This window comes from Thalia democratica, chromosome 5 (assembly GCF_965202585.1).
Source record: "Thalia democratica chromosome 5, ktThaDemo2.hap1.1, whole genome shotgun sequence".
NCBI lineage: Eukaryota > Metazoa > Chordata > Thaliacea > Salpida > Salpidae > Thalia > Thalia democratica.
In genome coordinates, this window is record NC_139169.1 from 25945773 (window position 1) to 25962969 (window position 17197).

The following is a 17197-nucleotide window of genomic DNA, read 5'->3' on the forward strand; positions in this document are numbered from 1 at the left end:
ATAAAATAAATTTTACAACTTATTTACTTACGTAAAAATAAAATGAGAAAAAAATTTGAACATTAGAACAATAATATTTTAACTCAAACATTTTGATTACCTTTAGTTTTAGCTGCTTAGTTTTTTAATAAAACTATTAAAAGTATGTATGAGAATATCGGTTTTTGATTAAATTACTTGTCATTTTACGTAGTAATTCATTACCTTGAGGGGTTTCAATCATCTTGTAGCAAATTTAAGAGAAAACAGATATACGTTTTTCGTTAAGTATAATTTAATATATTTAATATATTAGAATATGTTTAATTTTTATTAAAATTTTTTAAACTTAAATAAGTTTTCAAACACAATAATTTACTTTCAATTATAAAAAAAAACTAAATTAATAAAAAATTAATAAATATATTAATAAAATCATTAAAAACCTTATTAACTCAAAGTTAATTACATTAATACGTGCTTATTATTCTTTTATATAAAATATTAAAGTTTCAATATGTTTTTTCTTTAGTTATTTCAAGTTATTATTTTTGTGCAAAATTGACCCTCTGTGCAAAATTGACCTTCCGTGCAAAATTGTAACTCGTGCAAAATTGAGCTTCCGTGCAAAATAGTCTTCGTGCAATTTCGTCCCCTCGTGCATTGTGCCCGCGTGCAAACTAGTCTTCGTGCAAAAGTATCTTCGTGCAATTTTGTACAGTCGTGCAGTTTTGTTCTCGTGTAATTTAGTCCCCACGTGCAATTTAGTAACTTCGTGCAATTTTGTCTTCGCACAATTTAGACCCGTTCCCATTTTATATAAGTTTCCATTCATTACGTTCGACTTATTTTTTTACAAGATAATTATAAGGTACTTTTCGGTTTTAAGTACCATTAGTATAAATTTTGTTAAGTATTTGTATAAATAAATATATATAAATATATATATTACATATTAAATATTATAAACAGTATATTTAAATATTTTATTAACGCTTTCATAGCATATTGTTAGGCATTTTAAAGAGATATACAGCTACCTGAAACTATAAAAAGTTGTTTGTTAAAAGTTCAATTTGGGTTAACTTTTACTTAATCTTAAATGCGTACCATTTTTAGAAAAGCAAATAAATAATTACAAAGAAATAAAAGTTCACGGGCGACTTATGCCTTCCAAAGGTAGTTTTTTTTTTCTGAATTTAACGTTTCAAAAAATTCGAACACAACTGATTTTGCCTTTAGGTTAAAAACAACTTTACAAAAACATTTTTAGCGCTTGAAAAACTTTTAAAAGAAGTTATTTTCTCCAGGGTTTGTTTTTTTCAATTTGAACTTAAAGTTTTTTTTATAATGAATCTAAATCTTTTAAAACAGCTTAGACTCTAAGTATTATACAGTAAAGCTTTAATTTATCTAGTTAATGCTTTCGTATGTTTATTGAACAAAAAAAACGAGTTTAAAATTTTTTTCTAGAAATTTCATATTTCATGTACAAACTTTCATATTGTTTCTTTTTTGTAATTAGGGCCAGTATAATTTAGCATAAAACATTTTAGAATTTCACCAAAAATTTAAAAACGTGAATTTTTGTTTTAATCTTAATATTCGAAGGTCTATATTAAATACCTACTATGTTAAATAAAAAATATCAATAAATCTAAATAGATTATTATCTAGTTTACACATTTATTAGCATGTTTTAAAGTTAAATTATGATCAATTCTAAAAACTTGTCAAAACTTAGAAAGCGCAAGAAACTTTTGTAAAAAAAATTTACCTAAATAACTTTATACTTGCAAATAACTTCAAGTTGGTACGTTGACCGGTAAGCTGTTATTTTGAGATAAAAGTTTAAATGGTTTCACCAGATTGCCAGAAATGAACGCAGAGTTTAAAAGCAAAAATAATAACATCAACTATTTTTACGGTTTTTGCCCCGGATAACACATGCTCGGGGGTTTTAGCTTAAAGATTTTCCCACACTTTGTGGTCTTTAAAACTAAGGCTTTAACTTTGTGAGCGTTCTCAAAATAACGTGCTACCATTTTTTTTTCAAAAGAGACTATTTTCTGTTTATTATAGGCTAACTAAGAGCTGATTATTTAATTATTTTTATTATAGCTAATTATATATTTCTTCTTTTAAGCGATTGTATTTTGTTAACATTAGCTAACTAAGAGCTAAATGTTAAAAATTAGGTAAGGTTAAACATGATATTTAGTTCTTGCATGACCCTAAAAACCTTAATGATTACAAAAGAAGAGTTTGAGATGTTTTTTATCGTTTATAAAAGTATTACAAAATAACTTAATTTCTTTATTATTCAGATTGTTGTACACACTTCTTAATAACTAATAGTACAAATAGAAAATTTGGTAAGTTTTTCTGTTAGAAAATACCAAATATGTTGGTTTAAAAAGTCTTTAAGCAGGTTATAAAGTCTATATTAGTAAAAAATTTTAATTTATTTATTTCAAATTTTTTTAACTTAAAATAAAATTTTATTAAATAAGTATAGGCATTAGTTAAACTGAATATCTTTTGATACGTTTTAACTGCTATAAAGCTTATTTTTTACAAAGTAATAATTCTACACGCTGATTTTTTATATAAGGTTTATTAGATATTTGAATTTTAATTATCTCAATTTTTTTTTGAGTAATAAAAAATCTTGCTTTATTGTTAAAAAAAACGTTATTAAAATGAAATAATAGTTTAAATACAAAATTTAAACAAAGTTTAAATTTTGACAAAATTTAAATTTTACAAACAACACGTTTTCGTTTGAGTTTCAAAAGTTTATGACCTTCAAAGGAATCAAAAATCTTATTGAAATCGCTACTTGAAGGACCTGATACAAAAACTTTTAAAATTTCTTGTAGCAACATTTGCTTGAATACTCAGTTTTGATTGGCCATTTTAAATTTTCAAATTAATCAAAAACTTGCTTTTTCAATCTGTGATGTCAGTTATACACTAAGTTTGCTTTTTTAATTTGTAAAGCAGTAATTTTTGTGATTCAAATTTGATGGAATGAACGGCCACAAGGATTAAGTAAGTTGAACTGTAAATATATGTAAATATATGTAAATAACTATTTCATAAATTTTATAACCTTGAGTTTTATTTAAACTTTTCATTTTTTTTATTTCAAAAGCTTTACTTTACAAGCTTTAGAAATATCTTTTAATTAAGTTACTTATAAGTAAATATGTATTAAACTATTTTATAGTTTAGAAGAAATATCAAAGTAAAAATAAGTTTCTGAATGATTTTCCCACACATTGTGGTTTTCAATTTTGAAAATTTTTTTTTATGAAAATACTTTTATATTAAGTATTTTGCTGTGTAGCAGGTAGATTAAAACATGATAACATCATGTCCTTCAAAAAACATTTATTGTTGTAGAGGGAAGAATAAGACTGTTGATTTTCTACTTTAAGAAATTATATAAAAGTCAGTATTCTTATTTCTATTTACACCAATAAAAATTTTCTAGCCAAAAAAATTATTTAATCATTATTAGTCTTAATTTTTCCTTTAGTGGTTTAAATTAGTTTTCAAGAAAAATATAATTTTTTAAAGAAATTTTACTGACAACATGATTTAAAACTACTAAAATGATTTGACTCTTTAGTTTGAAACAACAAATATAGGTAAAAGCTTACAGCTCAAATTTGTTTCTAGAGTATGAAAGCAAGTGATTATACAGTAAAACTAAAAATCACTGTTACCAAAGTAAGCCCACAATCAAAGGCTAGAAGTACACAATAATTTGTTTTTAACTTTGTTTTTTACAAGCACACTATTTACCTTAGAGACAATTCTACATAAAATAGGCAATTTATTCTTTGCAATTAAAAATATTTAAAAAAAACTTGAATAAGATAAAATTAATCAGATGTTATCTAGTGATAACGTTTGCTTAAAAAACCTGGAACCCTGGGAAACTTAGAATTTTGAACAGGTATCACTAAAAAACCTGGAAAGTAATTTTTACATGTAAATTAACAGAGCTTAGAAAAGATACTGAAAATATCTCGCATAAAATATTTTGTTTTTGTATTAGTTATATTTTATAGACATTTAAAGTAGCCTTACAGTATCTTTTCAATACTTCAATACCATTTAAGACCTTAAATTTAATTTTATACTAAAAATAGACTAAAAAACATTTACTTTTAAAAACCTGAAAGAAGTTTAGAAACCCTTAAAAAAAATTCAAAAAACTTTTTGCAACCATGGTACTATATAATCTATTATCTACTTTTTTAAGAGAAAATACTTTCTTTATCCCATATATAAAAGCAAATGATCAACTTAGTAATCTGGTGATGTTAACATGTAGCATAAGCTACATAAATAAAATATAATTCAAATTATTTGTATTTTGTAGCAAATCAGAGTTTGTTTTTGAAATTCTTAAATATTTATATATTATATCTTTGAAATTGTGTTACTACTTAGAACCCAAGTAATTGAATGAGTTTTGTCGTTTTTCATATTTTATATAGTTAGTGAGTTCTAATTTACTTTAAAATCTTTTTTATAACAAATTAGAACTCACTTACTATAAAAACTAGTAAAAAAAGACAAAGCAAATTCGATTACTTGGGTTTTAATTTGAAATACATAAAACATTCTAAAAATCTATTATACTATATCTAATTAATTCTAATATACTATATTATATATAATACACGTTATAAAAATCTTGTACCATGTAAGTGAAATAAACAAAACTACTATAGATTCTGTTTAAGCTTACTGCAACCACTGAAAAGCTACAAAAAAGAATTAGCAAGCAATTTTTTTTATGTTAAGTCTTAATTAAAACAAGCATTTATAAAGTTTTGTCCAGATGTAGAGTATTTTATATTTTGTCAAACTTAACAAAGTACTAAAATTGAAAATATGCATAATTTTTATCTTAACTAATTGGAGAAGTAATAGTTAAAGTAACACAAAAATTTATAATTTACATGGGGTGATTGCACAAAGATAGTGTTTTAGAACTTACTTTAATCTATAAAGTACAGCATTTGTGATCTAAACCCAGCAGCTGGAAACCCTGTATTTGTCAGGTCTTTTTAACTTTACTTAACAAAAGTATGAATATATACATAAATAATTTTTAATAAAATAAACAAAAACAGATAATTAAAAACATAACTTAGCTGTTAATCTTCACTTAAAAAAGCTTTGACTTCCCGTCTACTGCTAAGTTTATTTTTAGCTACTGTGGGTATCAAAAACAGATATTTTTTTGTTTAGCAGGCCACATTTGTTCTGCTATCTGTAGTTCTCCTATCTCTGTTTTTAACTTATGTCTTTAGAATTATATAAGTCTATGTAGAAAAGAAGTTTTATAACTATTTGGCTAGTGGCAAACCCAGCTGTATTAAGCAATACAGACTGCACAGTTTTTGTAGTGGTTTTGAATTGGTTTTATATTTTCTATTTAAAAATTAAACGTTGTGTGCAGTTATATTTAAAACTTAAGATATATATTTATATTTTAATACTAAACATATAAAGAACTATAGTTCAAAAGTTGTAAAGGTTTATCATTAAACTCATTGTTATTGCTTAAAGTACTTTCAAAAACTTTGTTAGCAACAAGTAAAATATTAGATTTAGTTTTTGAAATGAACATTAATGAGTTCAAAATAAAACTTTGGTTGTTTTTATCAAGTTTATTGTTTATGTATTTAGTGATAAGACAAAAAAAACACAGAATGGTTGACATACCAGAAGGACACTTAAATAAACTTAATATTGTAATATTATTACCGTGTAATTTATTACTAAAAGTGTAACAAGCTTTTTTTTAATATGTATCCTATTTTTTAGACAAATTTAACATACTGATTTAAAGTATTATAGGGTCTACCTTGTTTTTTACAATTGATCTTATTTTGTACAGTCTTATCAGACACATTTAGCTGCATAACAAAATTTAAAGTAGCTTATGAGACATAAAGGATCAAAGTAAATTAAATCAAAGTTACCTACTGGAACCTTATAATTAAGAGACAAAAATAGTCTATTTTACTTAATATTATCTTAATTTTTGAAATAATCTTTTTGAAAACACTACAATGACTTCTTCTTAAAATTCATTTATATCCATTACGAACATTTAATTAAATTTTTCAAGGGAACAAATTTTCATTTATTTATCTAAAAATCTTTACAATATTCAAAATTTTCTTCTTCTAGAACTTTTAAAACTATGAAAAGAATATTTCCTAAAAACTTGAGGTCTCTATCTCAAAAGTTAAAAAATATATTTACAGTAAATTTTTACTTTTGTAAAAAAAAATTGTGGTCTATACGTTGGTATTTAAACTTTATATAGTTGTGATATATTATTTAACTCACAAATCTAGCTTATTTTTATGGTTGAAGATTCTTGTAAGAGCCAGTTATCTTTTCATGCCTCCAATTAGCTTTTTTGTAGCATAAGCTTGAATTCTATATAAGTGTAATATAATTACTTTTTATTTTCTCTATAGTTTAAAAGTTTTTCAAATAGATTGCTCAATACTTTCATATTTCAGCATGTTATAACAATAACTAAATAAATCAATAGAAAACTTACATTTTATATTTATGTTCTTGTTTTTGGAATTTTTGATGGTGCCTACAATTTGTAAAAAAAATAGTATGTTTTTTGTAATTGTAAAATAGTATAGTAATTTAAAATTTATATGGATAAATCAATCTTGATATGAATTTGAATAATGCATATTAAATTTAATCTAAAACATTTCATGGTTCAAAACCATCTTTAAGTAACTACTTTAATGGTTAGTCCTTTAAATTTAATGTTTTAAGTCTCATAATAGTTGATGTTTAAAGCATCTAAATCTAAAAGAAAAATGTATAATTCCAAAAAACCTCATAGTTTAAAATGAAAGAAAGTTTCAGTAAATTTTTGTTTTAACCAGCTGTTATCTTAAATAATAAAACTACTTTTAAAATAAACTAACTGTCTTAACTTCTACTTTGTAAGTAAACTTGCTTGGTACACATATTAAAAAAGTAAATAAATGTAATATTACAGATCCATGTAAACCATTGGTTGCCTAAATACATAGCTTGACTTGTGTGGAAAAGAATCTGGTTCCATTACTTCACCTTTTTACTAGGTTTGTTTATTATGTTGCTCTATGAAAAAATAGAGCTCTTATAAAATTATGAATAAAAATATTGTTTACAGCAGAAAAACTTTTTTTTTATAATAACACAATATATTTAAGCACAATAAATTTGATTACTTGATAAATCTAAAACAACTTACTAAAATATTTTTGTAGTTTTATAATGTAAGATTTGCACAACCATTGGATTGTATATTATAATTTAATTAGATAGTATGAACAATTACCGTTCTTTCTTTTAATTAAATTAATTTTTAATTGGATTTTGTTTTATTGCATTAACAGGATACAATGGCTAGATTTATGATTACCTGGATACATATACAGTTAATTGTGTATAGATTTATGGATAACAGTTGTTTCAATAGTACTACTTTTTTTTAAGACCAAGGGTAGTTTAGAAAAAAAATTGAATAAATTTTAAACTTGTATACATCAAAAATTATTCTAAAAACTTGTAAAAATACTAATTTGTGTGAGTAGTGTTTAAAATTATAGAGTAGTTTTTCAATTATTTATCAATTTATGTTTTCAAGTTCGTTAAAAATGTAAAAAAATAAACTTGAAGAAATTCTTTTAAAAAACAAAGGTCTTCAGGTAAAACAAGATTTAATTTATAGCTTTTATTTTTAGATTTGTAGGTTTAACTGCAATTTACTATAAACTAATTGTTAGTACTGTTGTAAGCAGAAACGTTTTACTTTTTTATATTTAAATAGCCATGCATAACTGACTTTGACATCGAAGCAGTAACAAAGTTATTGAACAAAAACTTGATATATTTGAAAGTAACTACAAACTTTTAAATTTCACCTCCCACTTACTTAACTATTTATATTAATTACAATCGAGCGCAATGTATGAGAAATCATACACAAACCGATTAACAGAAACTTCTTCATGGGCTGGTAGATTTTGTACAGAAGACCTTTGTGGATATCTGAGCTCATCAAATATCTGAGCTCATCAAATGATAATCATCAAATATCTTCATGCTTTTTCATTGGTGTGTGGAGCTATTTAATTGGAGGGGTGACAATCTTCAGCAAGGATGTGTGCGAGTTGTGAAATCACTTCAAATTAGTATTTAAGTTGTTTGTTTTGATTTTACAGCAAGAAGCTATAAGCTTGTTTATAATGTTATCTTATTGCCTAGTATGATATTGTTTACTTAATGTTGAAAAATTATCTGCTTGGTGTTAATTTTTTGACAAAAATTATTTTTATGTAATAATGGTTTACTATCTTATCAATTCTACTAATGATATTTAATTAAGCTTAGTTTATAATGTTGTAAAATAATCGATGTTTATTTAAATACTGTTTTCATCTTTTTAAATATTTTTCTTCTTTAAAAATTCACAAACATATATAAATTGTGTTGGTTTTAACACAACTTGTTCTTAGGTATAACTTTAGGTTGCACGACTATTCAAATTAGAACAATTCAATTTTTATTAATTTTGATATATTGTTTATTATCTCCTTTAAAAATCAAATAAAAAAGTTATTATCATAATTGTATTATTTTGTCCTGCATGAGCGTTTTTTTTAAAAACATATTACCTTTTGAGTTGTAGCCTCTCAAATGTATTTTAAGAATTTAAATTGTTGGAATTTGAACTGCCGTATAACCATAGTTTTGGGGTAACTAATAATAAAGAATCTCATGGTTTAATTACGGTGTACCTTGAATGTCAAGTGAACAAAATTAAAATACTGAGGTTCATACTTTTTTATACAAGTCTTAATGTGTAGATATATGATTTAGATTGCTTTTCATACATAATATCTAGAAACACTTCCAGTATATTAGTGATAAAGTTTTTAAGGTATGCCTCTTATGTTTTATGATAAACTTGTAAAAACAAGGTAGACAACATTCGTCTTAAAATATTAAACGTTTCTTTGTACAATATTTTAGATGTTTTCAACATAACTGAAACTTGAAAGTTATCTAAACTTGTCATTTTTAAATATTCTAAAATTAAGTGTATAAAAATAAATTAATATTTGCAATCTGCCATCCAAAATAGATTATATTAATTAACCTTACTAAAATTAAGCTAAAACTGAGTAGTATTGATAATCATAACAAACAAAATTAATATAAAATTATTAATTGTAATATTATCCATAATAAATATATTATCCAGATTAATTCTAATATTATTATTCTATTATAAATAATGATCCACAAAAAGATTAAAAAAAAAGTCTAAATGAAATAAATTATAAATATAAGTTTCTTTGAAAGAGACGTGAATAAAGTAATTCAAAATAAATAAATATAATTTATTAAACTTAAACTTAATTCCATGTATTTTTTTTGCTGAACTTAAGAAACTAATATTTATTTTTACAATTAGAATATAGTATATAGTAAAATACCTTTATTTGTAGACGGATTTGCTCCAATTTCTAATTTATAAAATTTCATTCAATTAAAAAGTTGAAATTTTAAAATTCCTTATTTTTTCTACTCTTTTTATAATACAGTTAATTGTAGTTTATTACTTTTTTTTATATAATTTTAAGTTTTATAAATATTAAATGTCTAATTCTACCTTATAAAAGTTTTTATTTTAATAGATATATTCTGACGTTAATTTTTAATATATTTAAAAATTAAAAAATTCATTAAAAGTGTCTAGCTTCTTGCTGTAAATAACAAACTTTTATCACTCATTTTTTGTTTTGTGTTCGCTCTTCTTGTTTTGTTTATCCGCCTGAATTTGTTTTATATAATTAATCTAATTAACTATAGTCAGTGTTAAGAGTTAGTAACTTGTAGGCAGACTTGGTAAAAAGCACTGTGTTTAATGTTAAAAAAATCTCGGTAGTAAAATTAAAATCTGTTATAATAGTTATGTTAATCCTATTGCCAGAGATTTTTTAACACTTAACACAGTGCTTATTACCAGTACTGCTCCAGTACTGGTAATTTTTAGCAGCCAATTTTAAGTTGGAATTGCCAATTGATTTAAGTTTCTATCCTTAATTCGAAATAAGTTTTAATATTTAATCCTTTACGAATCATAAAATCACCATTAAATCAAAGTTATACGAAATAAATCGCAACTCTTTTCTTTACAGTATATCGTTAGTATCTAACCCAAATTTGTAAGCAGTACGTTAGAAATTATTCCTTTGTTTAATGAATTTCGCTTCAACAAAGTATTTTCGTTTACTCATGTGCTAATATTTCTTTCGAAATTTCTCTTAACCCCTACCTCTTATCTTTTACCCAAGTACTCTCAAAAGAATGTCATTGTTTGGTTTTTATCATCAAATAAACTTCCCTGCATTGGTATTCATTAAAGCACGAATGACAAATCAACCCAGTGTTATTTTTATTTTAAATATGAAATGACACTTACTAACCCCTCATTTGTGAACGAGCTTATACTCCTCACAGGTATAAGTAGGCTCTTTATGGTAGCATAAGTGTTATATTCTCTCTGAGTCTCCTGTAACATTTATCTAACTTTGCAACCAATTTAATTGCTCTTTTGTTAATTTTAAAGGATTTTTAATGCAAGCGATATATTGTAAAGAATATTTGCGAGTTAATAACAGCATCATATAAAGCACAAGTAAAAGTTTAAAAAGGTAATAATAGCATTTAACTAGTTTTTTAATACTTCACCTTAAATTTTTTGTAAGGTTGTATACTGCCTGTTATACATATTTGGTCCAAGTAGGAATTTGTTTAGGTAAAAATTATTTTACTTACAAAGATTAAATATTTTTCACCTTAAAATGTTACAGTTAATGCTGTTAAATTTGTCCAATTTTCGCTCTACATTACGTTTTGTTAAGCAAATATTTAATGCTGCTCAGATTTCAAGCAATATTACTACAACCGATGTGTTAAAAGTAGCCGAAAGGTGGGGTAGGCAACTATTTTAATTGGTCAGAGTGTCAAAGAAACCTATAATATAATTAAAGTCAAAAAGTATACCTAGAATTCTTAAATATAAATAACGAAATTAGATGAGATACAAGAAATCTATGATATAGATTTTTTGTAATATTTGAAGTTATAAAGTGTTAGTTTAGTATTTGAAGTTAAATATATAAAACATTTGTTACATCATTAAGATATCTTTTTGAGATGTACATATACTATTTAAAACAGTTAAGTATTAAATTTATTTACATGCGCAAAAGGATTAGGAGCTTGTAATTTTAAAACCTAGAAAATATACTTGAGAAACGCTGTTAATGAGCTAAATGTGCAAAAGATGCTTAAATATCACAGATATAATAACTCTGAGCTGTTTTTACAGCATAATTGATTTAAATACTTTATTTGGATAGATTTATTAATGTGCTGTACTTAAAATATCACATTTTAATTTATTTACACCATAGTTATTTGTCTTAACCAAAAAAGATTGCTCAATTTACTTGACTGTAAAGAGCTTATTTAATTGAAGTTTTGTAATTTTTCTAAAAGTTGTTACAAATTTCAACCTCATTTAGAGCGATACTTAATCTATGGTAAATTTGCTTCTTTTAGAGGTAAATTTATTTATTACAAATTGTTTGAAAATCTTTATAAATTAGTATTTAACTGTAATATTTTAAAGGTAAATAAACCCATTATATTTAACATTTTTTTATTGAACAAGCTAAAAATACATTTATTTACTTAAACAATATTTTGTATATTTGGGGTAAATTTGTTAAATACATTCCAAAAAGGAGTAAAATATAACAAAAATGCATTTAATTTTAGCTCAACATGTATCAATAATATTAAGTGATCTGGATTTAAGCTTTTCAAGACCTGATAGAAATTCGTACAAAATACTTCACCTCACCGTATACATTTTTTGCACTCAAGGTTAGCCCCGAAGTTCTCAACTGTACTCCGAAAAACATCAGTGACCTATTTTTAATATAGCGGTCAGCAGCTTACAAGTCCCGAATAGAAATTTCCGCGGGCTTGATGAATAGTTGCATTAATCATTTGAAAATCTCATTTATGACCGAAAATGTTATAAAAATGCCAATCAGTCACTAATCATTGAGTACAGAGCTAAAATTATTACAACAAACACGTTTTTCGATGATTTAAAATGTATGCAGGGTTGCCCAAAAAACCTGGAATTTTGAACAAAAATCACTAAAAAAAACAGAAATTTCAACATGTTAAATAGTAAATTTTAGATTTGACATAAAAAATCTGCAGTATAGATAAAGTTGTCATCATCAAAAAATAATTTATTAAAAATACAAATTTAAAGTAACTTTACAATACTTTCACACTATATAACACAGTTTATTAACTTTTATAAAAAATTAGACCCCAAAAATGTGTTCTTTTAATAACCTAGAGGAAATACTTAAAACCTGGAGGAAGGTTGCCAAAACCATTTGGCAACCCTGTATATGGCCTACTGGATCCACCCGAACAGTGCCTTTTATTTATGCCTTTATGGATTTAGATCGTTGTTTCAAAATGAGATACTAATTTTCGTATTTGATAAATTGCAACTTATGACTGAAAGTACATTGCCAGCCGCAGTTTGGAAATTTTTAGCCAATGAATTACAAAAGTCATTTATGTATATTTTACAAGGTAAATAATAAAGTTTCCACTGAATTAGAAATATTCGAAATTATATTAATAAAACATCTCAAGTTTTATTATTATAAGTTTAACACCATTTTTTAGATGGTAGCAGTTTAATTATTTTACTTTACAACAATGCTGTCTAGGTTAGATTAAGTTAATTAGTTCACCCAAAGCTTCGTAATAATTCTGCTTGTGAACTCTTTTCAAATGCTACATAAAATAGCATCCAAATGTCTTGCTTAATCATAAGATTTAATATTAATGCGACATAAGAAAACTTGATTAACAACTCATGAATGTAAAAAAAAGTTCTTGAATAAATTTTGTCTTATGAATACGGTTTAAGCAAAAAATTTCTTAACATTTTGCTAATAAAAAGAAGCAACTTAATGTTTTTAATATTAGTAAGTTTACTGTTTAATTAAATTTGATTGGTATTATTCACACCTTCAGGAGGTTTTAGGCAAAAAATAATAATGGTTGGTGCAACGTATGACCAAGGTTATAAATAACTTTAAAAACACGTTATCGTTATTTTAGTTATGGTAACCTCAGGTCAAAATGTTAGTTTCTTCAATAAAAGTTAAAAAATGTTCTTAGCTGAGTAAAAAAATATTATAGCCTTAAAATTTAATGATATACTCAAAGAAAACAAATGTAAGTCAACTTAAGTTGATAAACTTGATTTCAAAATATACTATAATTAAAAAGATACAACAGTCTTAATGTATATTAGGGTGCTTACAAAAAAGCAATATTTGAGTTTTCAGCTAAAAACATTTTTACATGTGGCAAATATAACAGCAACAAATTATATCAAAAAAACTTTAGAAAAATTTTAGCTGACTTTTTAGTTTTTCATGGTAGAAATTTTCAATTTTATAAAAACAATCCCTATGCAAAGTGCATGGGACCACAAAATGCGACAGCAAAAGTTTTTAGCTGGTAATAAATTTACATATTACTGGCAAATATCACAGAAGCACATTGTGGACAACTTAAGTTATGAAAAAAAGTTTAATAAACACATTTCTTGATTAAAAAAAAAAAGATAGTTTACAATAAGTAACAAAAATACTATAAAATCAAGAAAATCTTTAAATAGTTTTAAATTTTTCACAATGTGTTTTTGTAATAATTTCCACATGTAAAATAACTTCCAGCTAAAAACTTTAAGGTCACACTTTTTAAGTCCCATACAGTTTGCATTGGGATTTTTTTCAAAAAATTGAAAAGTTGTACCATTAATTTTTTTTTAAGTCAGCTAAAAATTTTCAAAAGCTGTTTTGTAATTGCCAAAAAAAAAAGCTACAGACTCGAAGAATGCATTTTTTATAAAAACTTTAGTTGACATACTTATATAATAGAGAAACTAATTAAGTACATCAAACTTTAAATAAAAAACTTTTTTTTTTGCTAAAAGAAAACTAAAAAATATGTACCTTTAAGGAAAGCAAATATTAAGTCAATAATTGGCAGAAATACTTTTAAAACAGCTAATACTTCTATCTTATGTCACATTTTAGATTTAATAACTTTTTTTGTCTGCCATTAAACAGCAATATTATAAAACATTTGTAAGTGAAGTTTTTTTAAGTTGAGACAAAACGCAATACTATAACTCATTCTCACTGATAAACAGATACAAAACGGTAAGTAAACTTACTTTTTTTAACTACGTTATTACTTATCAAAAAAGCTTGTACTTTTTTATTAGCACCATACATAAAACAACCGCCATAAAAAGTTTGAATACATAATGTTTTATTTATAACACTTTATACACTAAAAATGTTGAAACTCTTATTTTAGAGATGTTTTGAAACTTGATAATAAATTTGAAGCTTATTTGTTATTGATAATATGCATGAATATTAACAAGACTTAAAAACTTTATATAAAAACTTAAAAACTTTTTACTACATAACATTAAACAGAAGAAAGAATTATCTAAACAATTAAACGTCATATCCGACAAGGCTGCCCCTTCCAATGACCTCACCAACAAAGAACCAGCAGCAAACTTCAGTGAAGACCATGGCGTTCAAAAGCGCTTGTTTCACTGGAAGCTGTGTGAACTGCATTGAAGTCACGTTTGAAATTCCTGTGTTAAAATGATTTGTTTATAAATAAGTGTATTTTATTTATTTTCTTTTTTGTTGATTTGAAGTTACATTGCTTATTCCTGTTTAAAATTTAGTTGTTTACAAAAAACTGTATTTTAATGTGCATGGTAATTATCGATTAGTAGATTATTTATTTTTTAATTATTTTACTTTTTCTTATATGAAACTGATATAATTAGAAATGATTATAGAAATGGTATTTTTTAATATACTTAATAACCAGTGAAATTAAACAAACAATTTTATTACAAAGTAAACCATAACTTTTATTGAATCAAATTACTGATTCCTGTAACAATTAAACCATTAAAGTTTTTCTAAACTATAAATTAATTTGTTAGAAAAAAGCAACTAAAATGATATAAAATTGAAAGTTTTTAAACTTTTATTGATACAAGCTCTAATTCAACTTTTTTAAATATTAAATACTCGTTGACATCATTAAATAATCAGATGATAAAAGTTGAAAAGTTTTAAACACAGTTATGAATTTATACTATAAAAACAATCAATTTTTACTTTCTTTTTACTTTTTTTCAAAGAGTATTAATAATATTAGCTAAATTTCAGTGGAGATAAAAGTCAAGTTCAGTATAGCAGAGTTTTTTACTCATAATAGTTTTTATTAGATTATTAATAAGAACTTTTTTAAATACATTTTAAAATTTAAAAGATCAATAAGAATGTTTGTAATTTAAATTTTTGTAACTTCTTATTGGTATATCTTAAAGAGCCAAGCCTAAATAACCTAAGTATAAGCTTTGTGTAAGAAAAATTTAGTAAGATTTTAATACGTCTAGTTTTAACTTTTTAAGCTAATCACGAACTAATTTAACAATCTAGGAAACAAAATATTAATAGAGATTTTTCAAAGTAATAAATATTCTCAATACAAACTAATAACAATAAAACTTTTTTGTAAGGGATAAATACAAAAATACAAGTAAATTAAATTATTAAAATAAAAAGTAAATTATTAAGAAAACAACGCTATTGGTGGGTAGATATTTTTTACAAGTTGCACTTACTTTAAACTTAGCAAGCATGTAATTCTACCATTAATAGATTTGTATATAAGAATAGGAGACGTAATATTAAACATTCATAATGATCGAAAGAAATAATTAAAATTTAAAAAATCAAAACAATTTTCTAGGATTTGCTCTTGAACTTTCTTAGTTTAAACTTAACTCAAGAAAAAAAAAAAATTGTAGTATTTAACTTAGTTTTGAGTAAAAGTGCTATATTTTTTACTGCTGGTCTTAAATGTTTATCTTTTACTTAAGATTATTAAGATATATTTTTTTCTTGTAATGGTAGAATAATATAATGAAGTATGACTTAAAAATTCAAGACAAAATGAACAAAGATAGAATTTTAGTGAATTGTTTTTAATTCAAAGAAAATTGTCAATGAAAAGTTTCTACTGCTTCTATTTTATCTAAAACTTTACAGTAAAACTTTTATGAAAAGTATATTATTTTATTTAAATTAAAAAAATATTTATTTATTTTAATATCTTATAAAGTATTTTAGTATAAATAACTTGAGAGTATGCCAACCTTTAGTGAAAAGAATAGCAAACTTAAATTTATAAACAAAAAAATCTATAAATACAAAACTTTTATATGTTTAAAAATAAAGCAAACAAAATGTTCAAACTAGTGTAGCTGAGTAACATTTATGATAACTCAATAACTTAAGAGATATTCTAATTCAATAATTTTGTAAAAATTTAGCAAATAAATACCTTTAGTAAGAAGAGGGATGGCCTGTCCAACTTCAACAGGGGTGGGTGGGCGAAGTTCTACTTTTGCGTAATACATGAACTTGCTCAATTGAGGTTTTGCTGCCTCCATCAATACTGGAACCTGTGCTGAAAGTTTTGCCACCAACTTGCTCATATTGATTTTATTTAAAGTCTGAGAAAATATATTTTATTGCAAAACTAAGTTAGGCTAAAAACATGTTTTTTGTTGGCTACTACAAGCAGATATTTATGCACACATTTTGGTTTTAGAAAATAGAACATACAAATAATAAATTTTATAATATTTAGAAAAACATTCTAGCAAGTGTTTGATAATTATACATTAATAACACTTTTTAAAATATAAAAATGTTTACTATTATGGTATATTGCAGCAAAATTATTTTGATAAAAACAGTACTTTATGAATTAGTTTATAAGTAAACTAATGTTTATTGCAAGTTGTTTCTAATTTGTACACTTATATTTTTGCTATCAGACACTTCTAATAGTCGAATAAAATTCATAACAACTTTGAGATTTATAGGATCAAAGTCAGTGAGTTCAATAGTTATCAAGGTTTTTTTAA

The 17197-nt window shown here is 24.2% G+C and overlaps 1 protein-coding gene across 1 annotated transcript; it reads right to left on the reverse strand.

The window, feature by feature from the left end:
- Positions 1 to 14675: 14675 nt before the first annotated feature.
- On the reverse strand, positions 14676 to 16776 carry LOC145837020 (ATP synthase F(0) complex subunit g, mitochondrial-like). Its single transcript, XM_082944786.1, has 2 exons — positions 16609 to 16776; positions 14676 to 14836 (listed from the first exon to the last, which is right to left on the reverse strand). The coding sequence occupies exons 1-2, from the start codon at positions 16760 to 16762 to the stop codon at positions 14691 to 14693; spliced, it is 300 nt and encodes a 99-aa protein (XP_082800912.1). The 5' UTR covers positions 16763 to 16776; the 3' UTR covers positions 14676 to 14690.
- Positions 16777 to 17197: the final 421 nt, after the last annotated feature.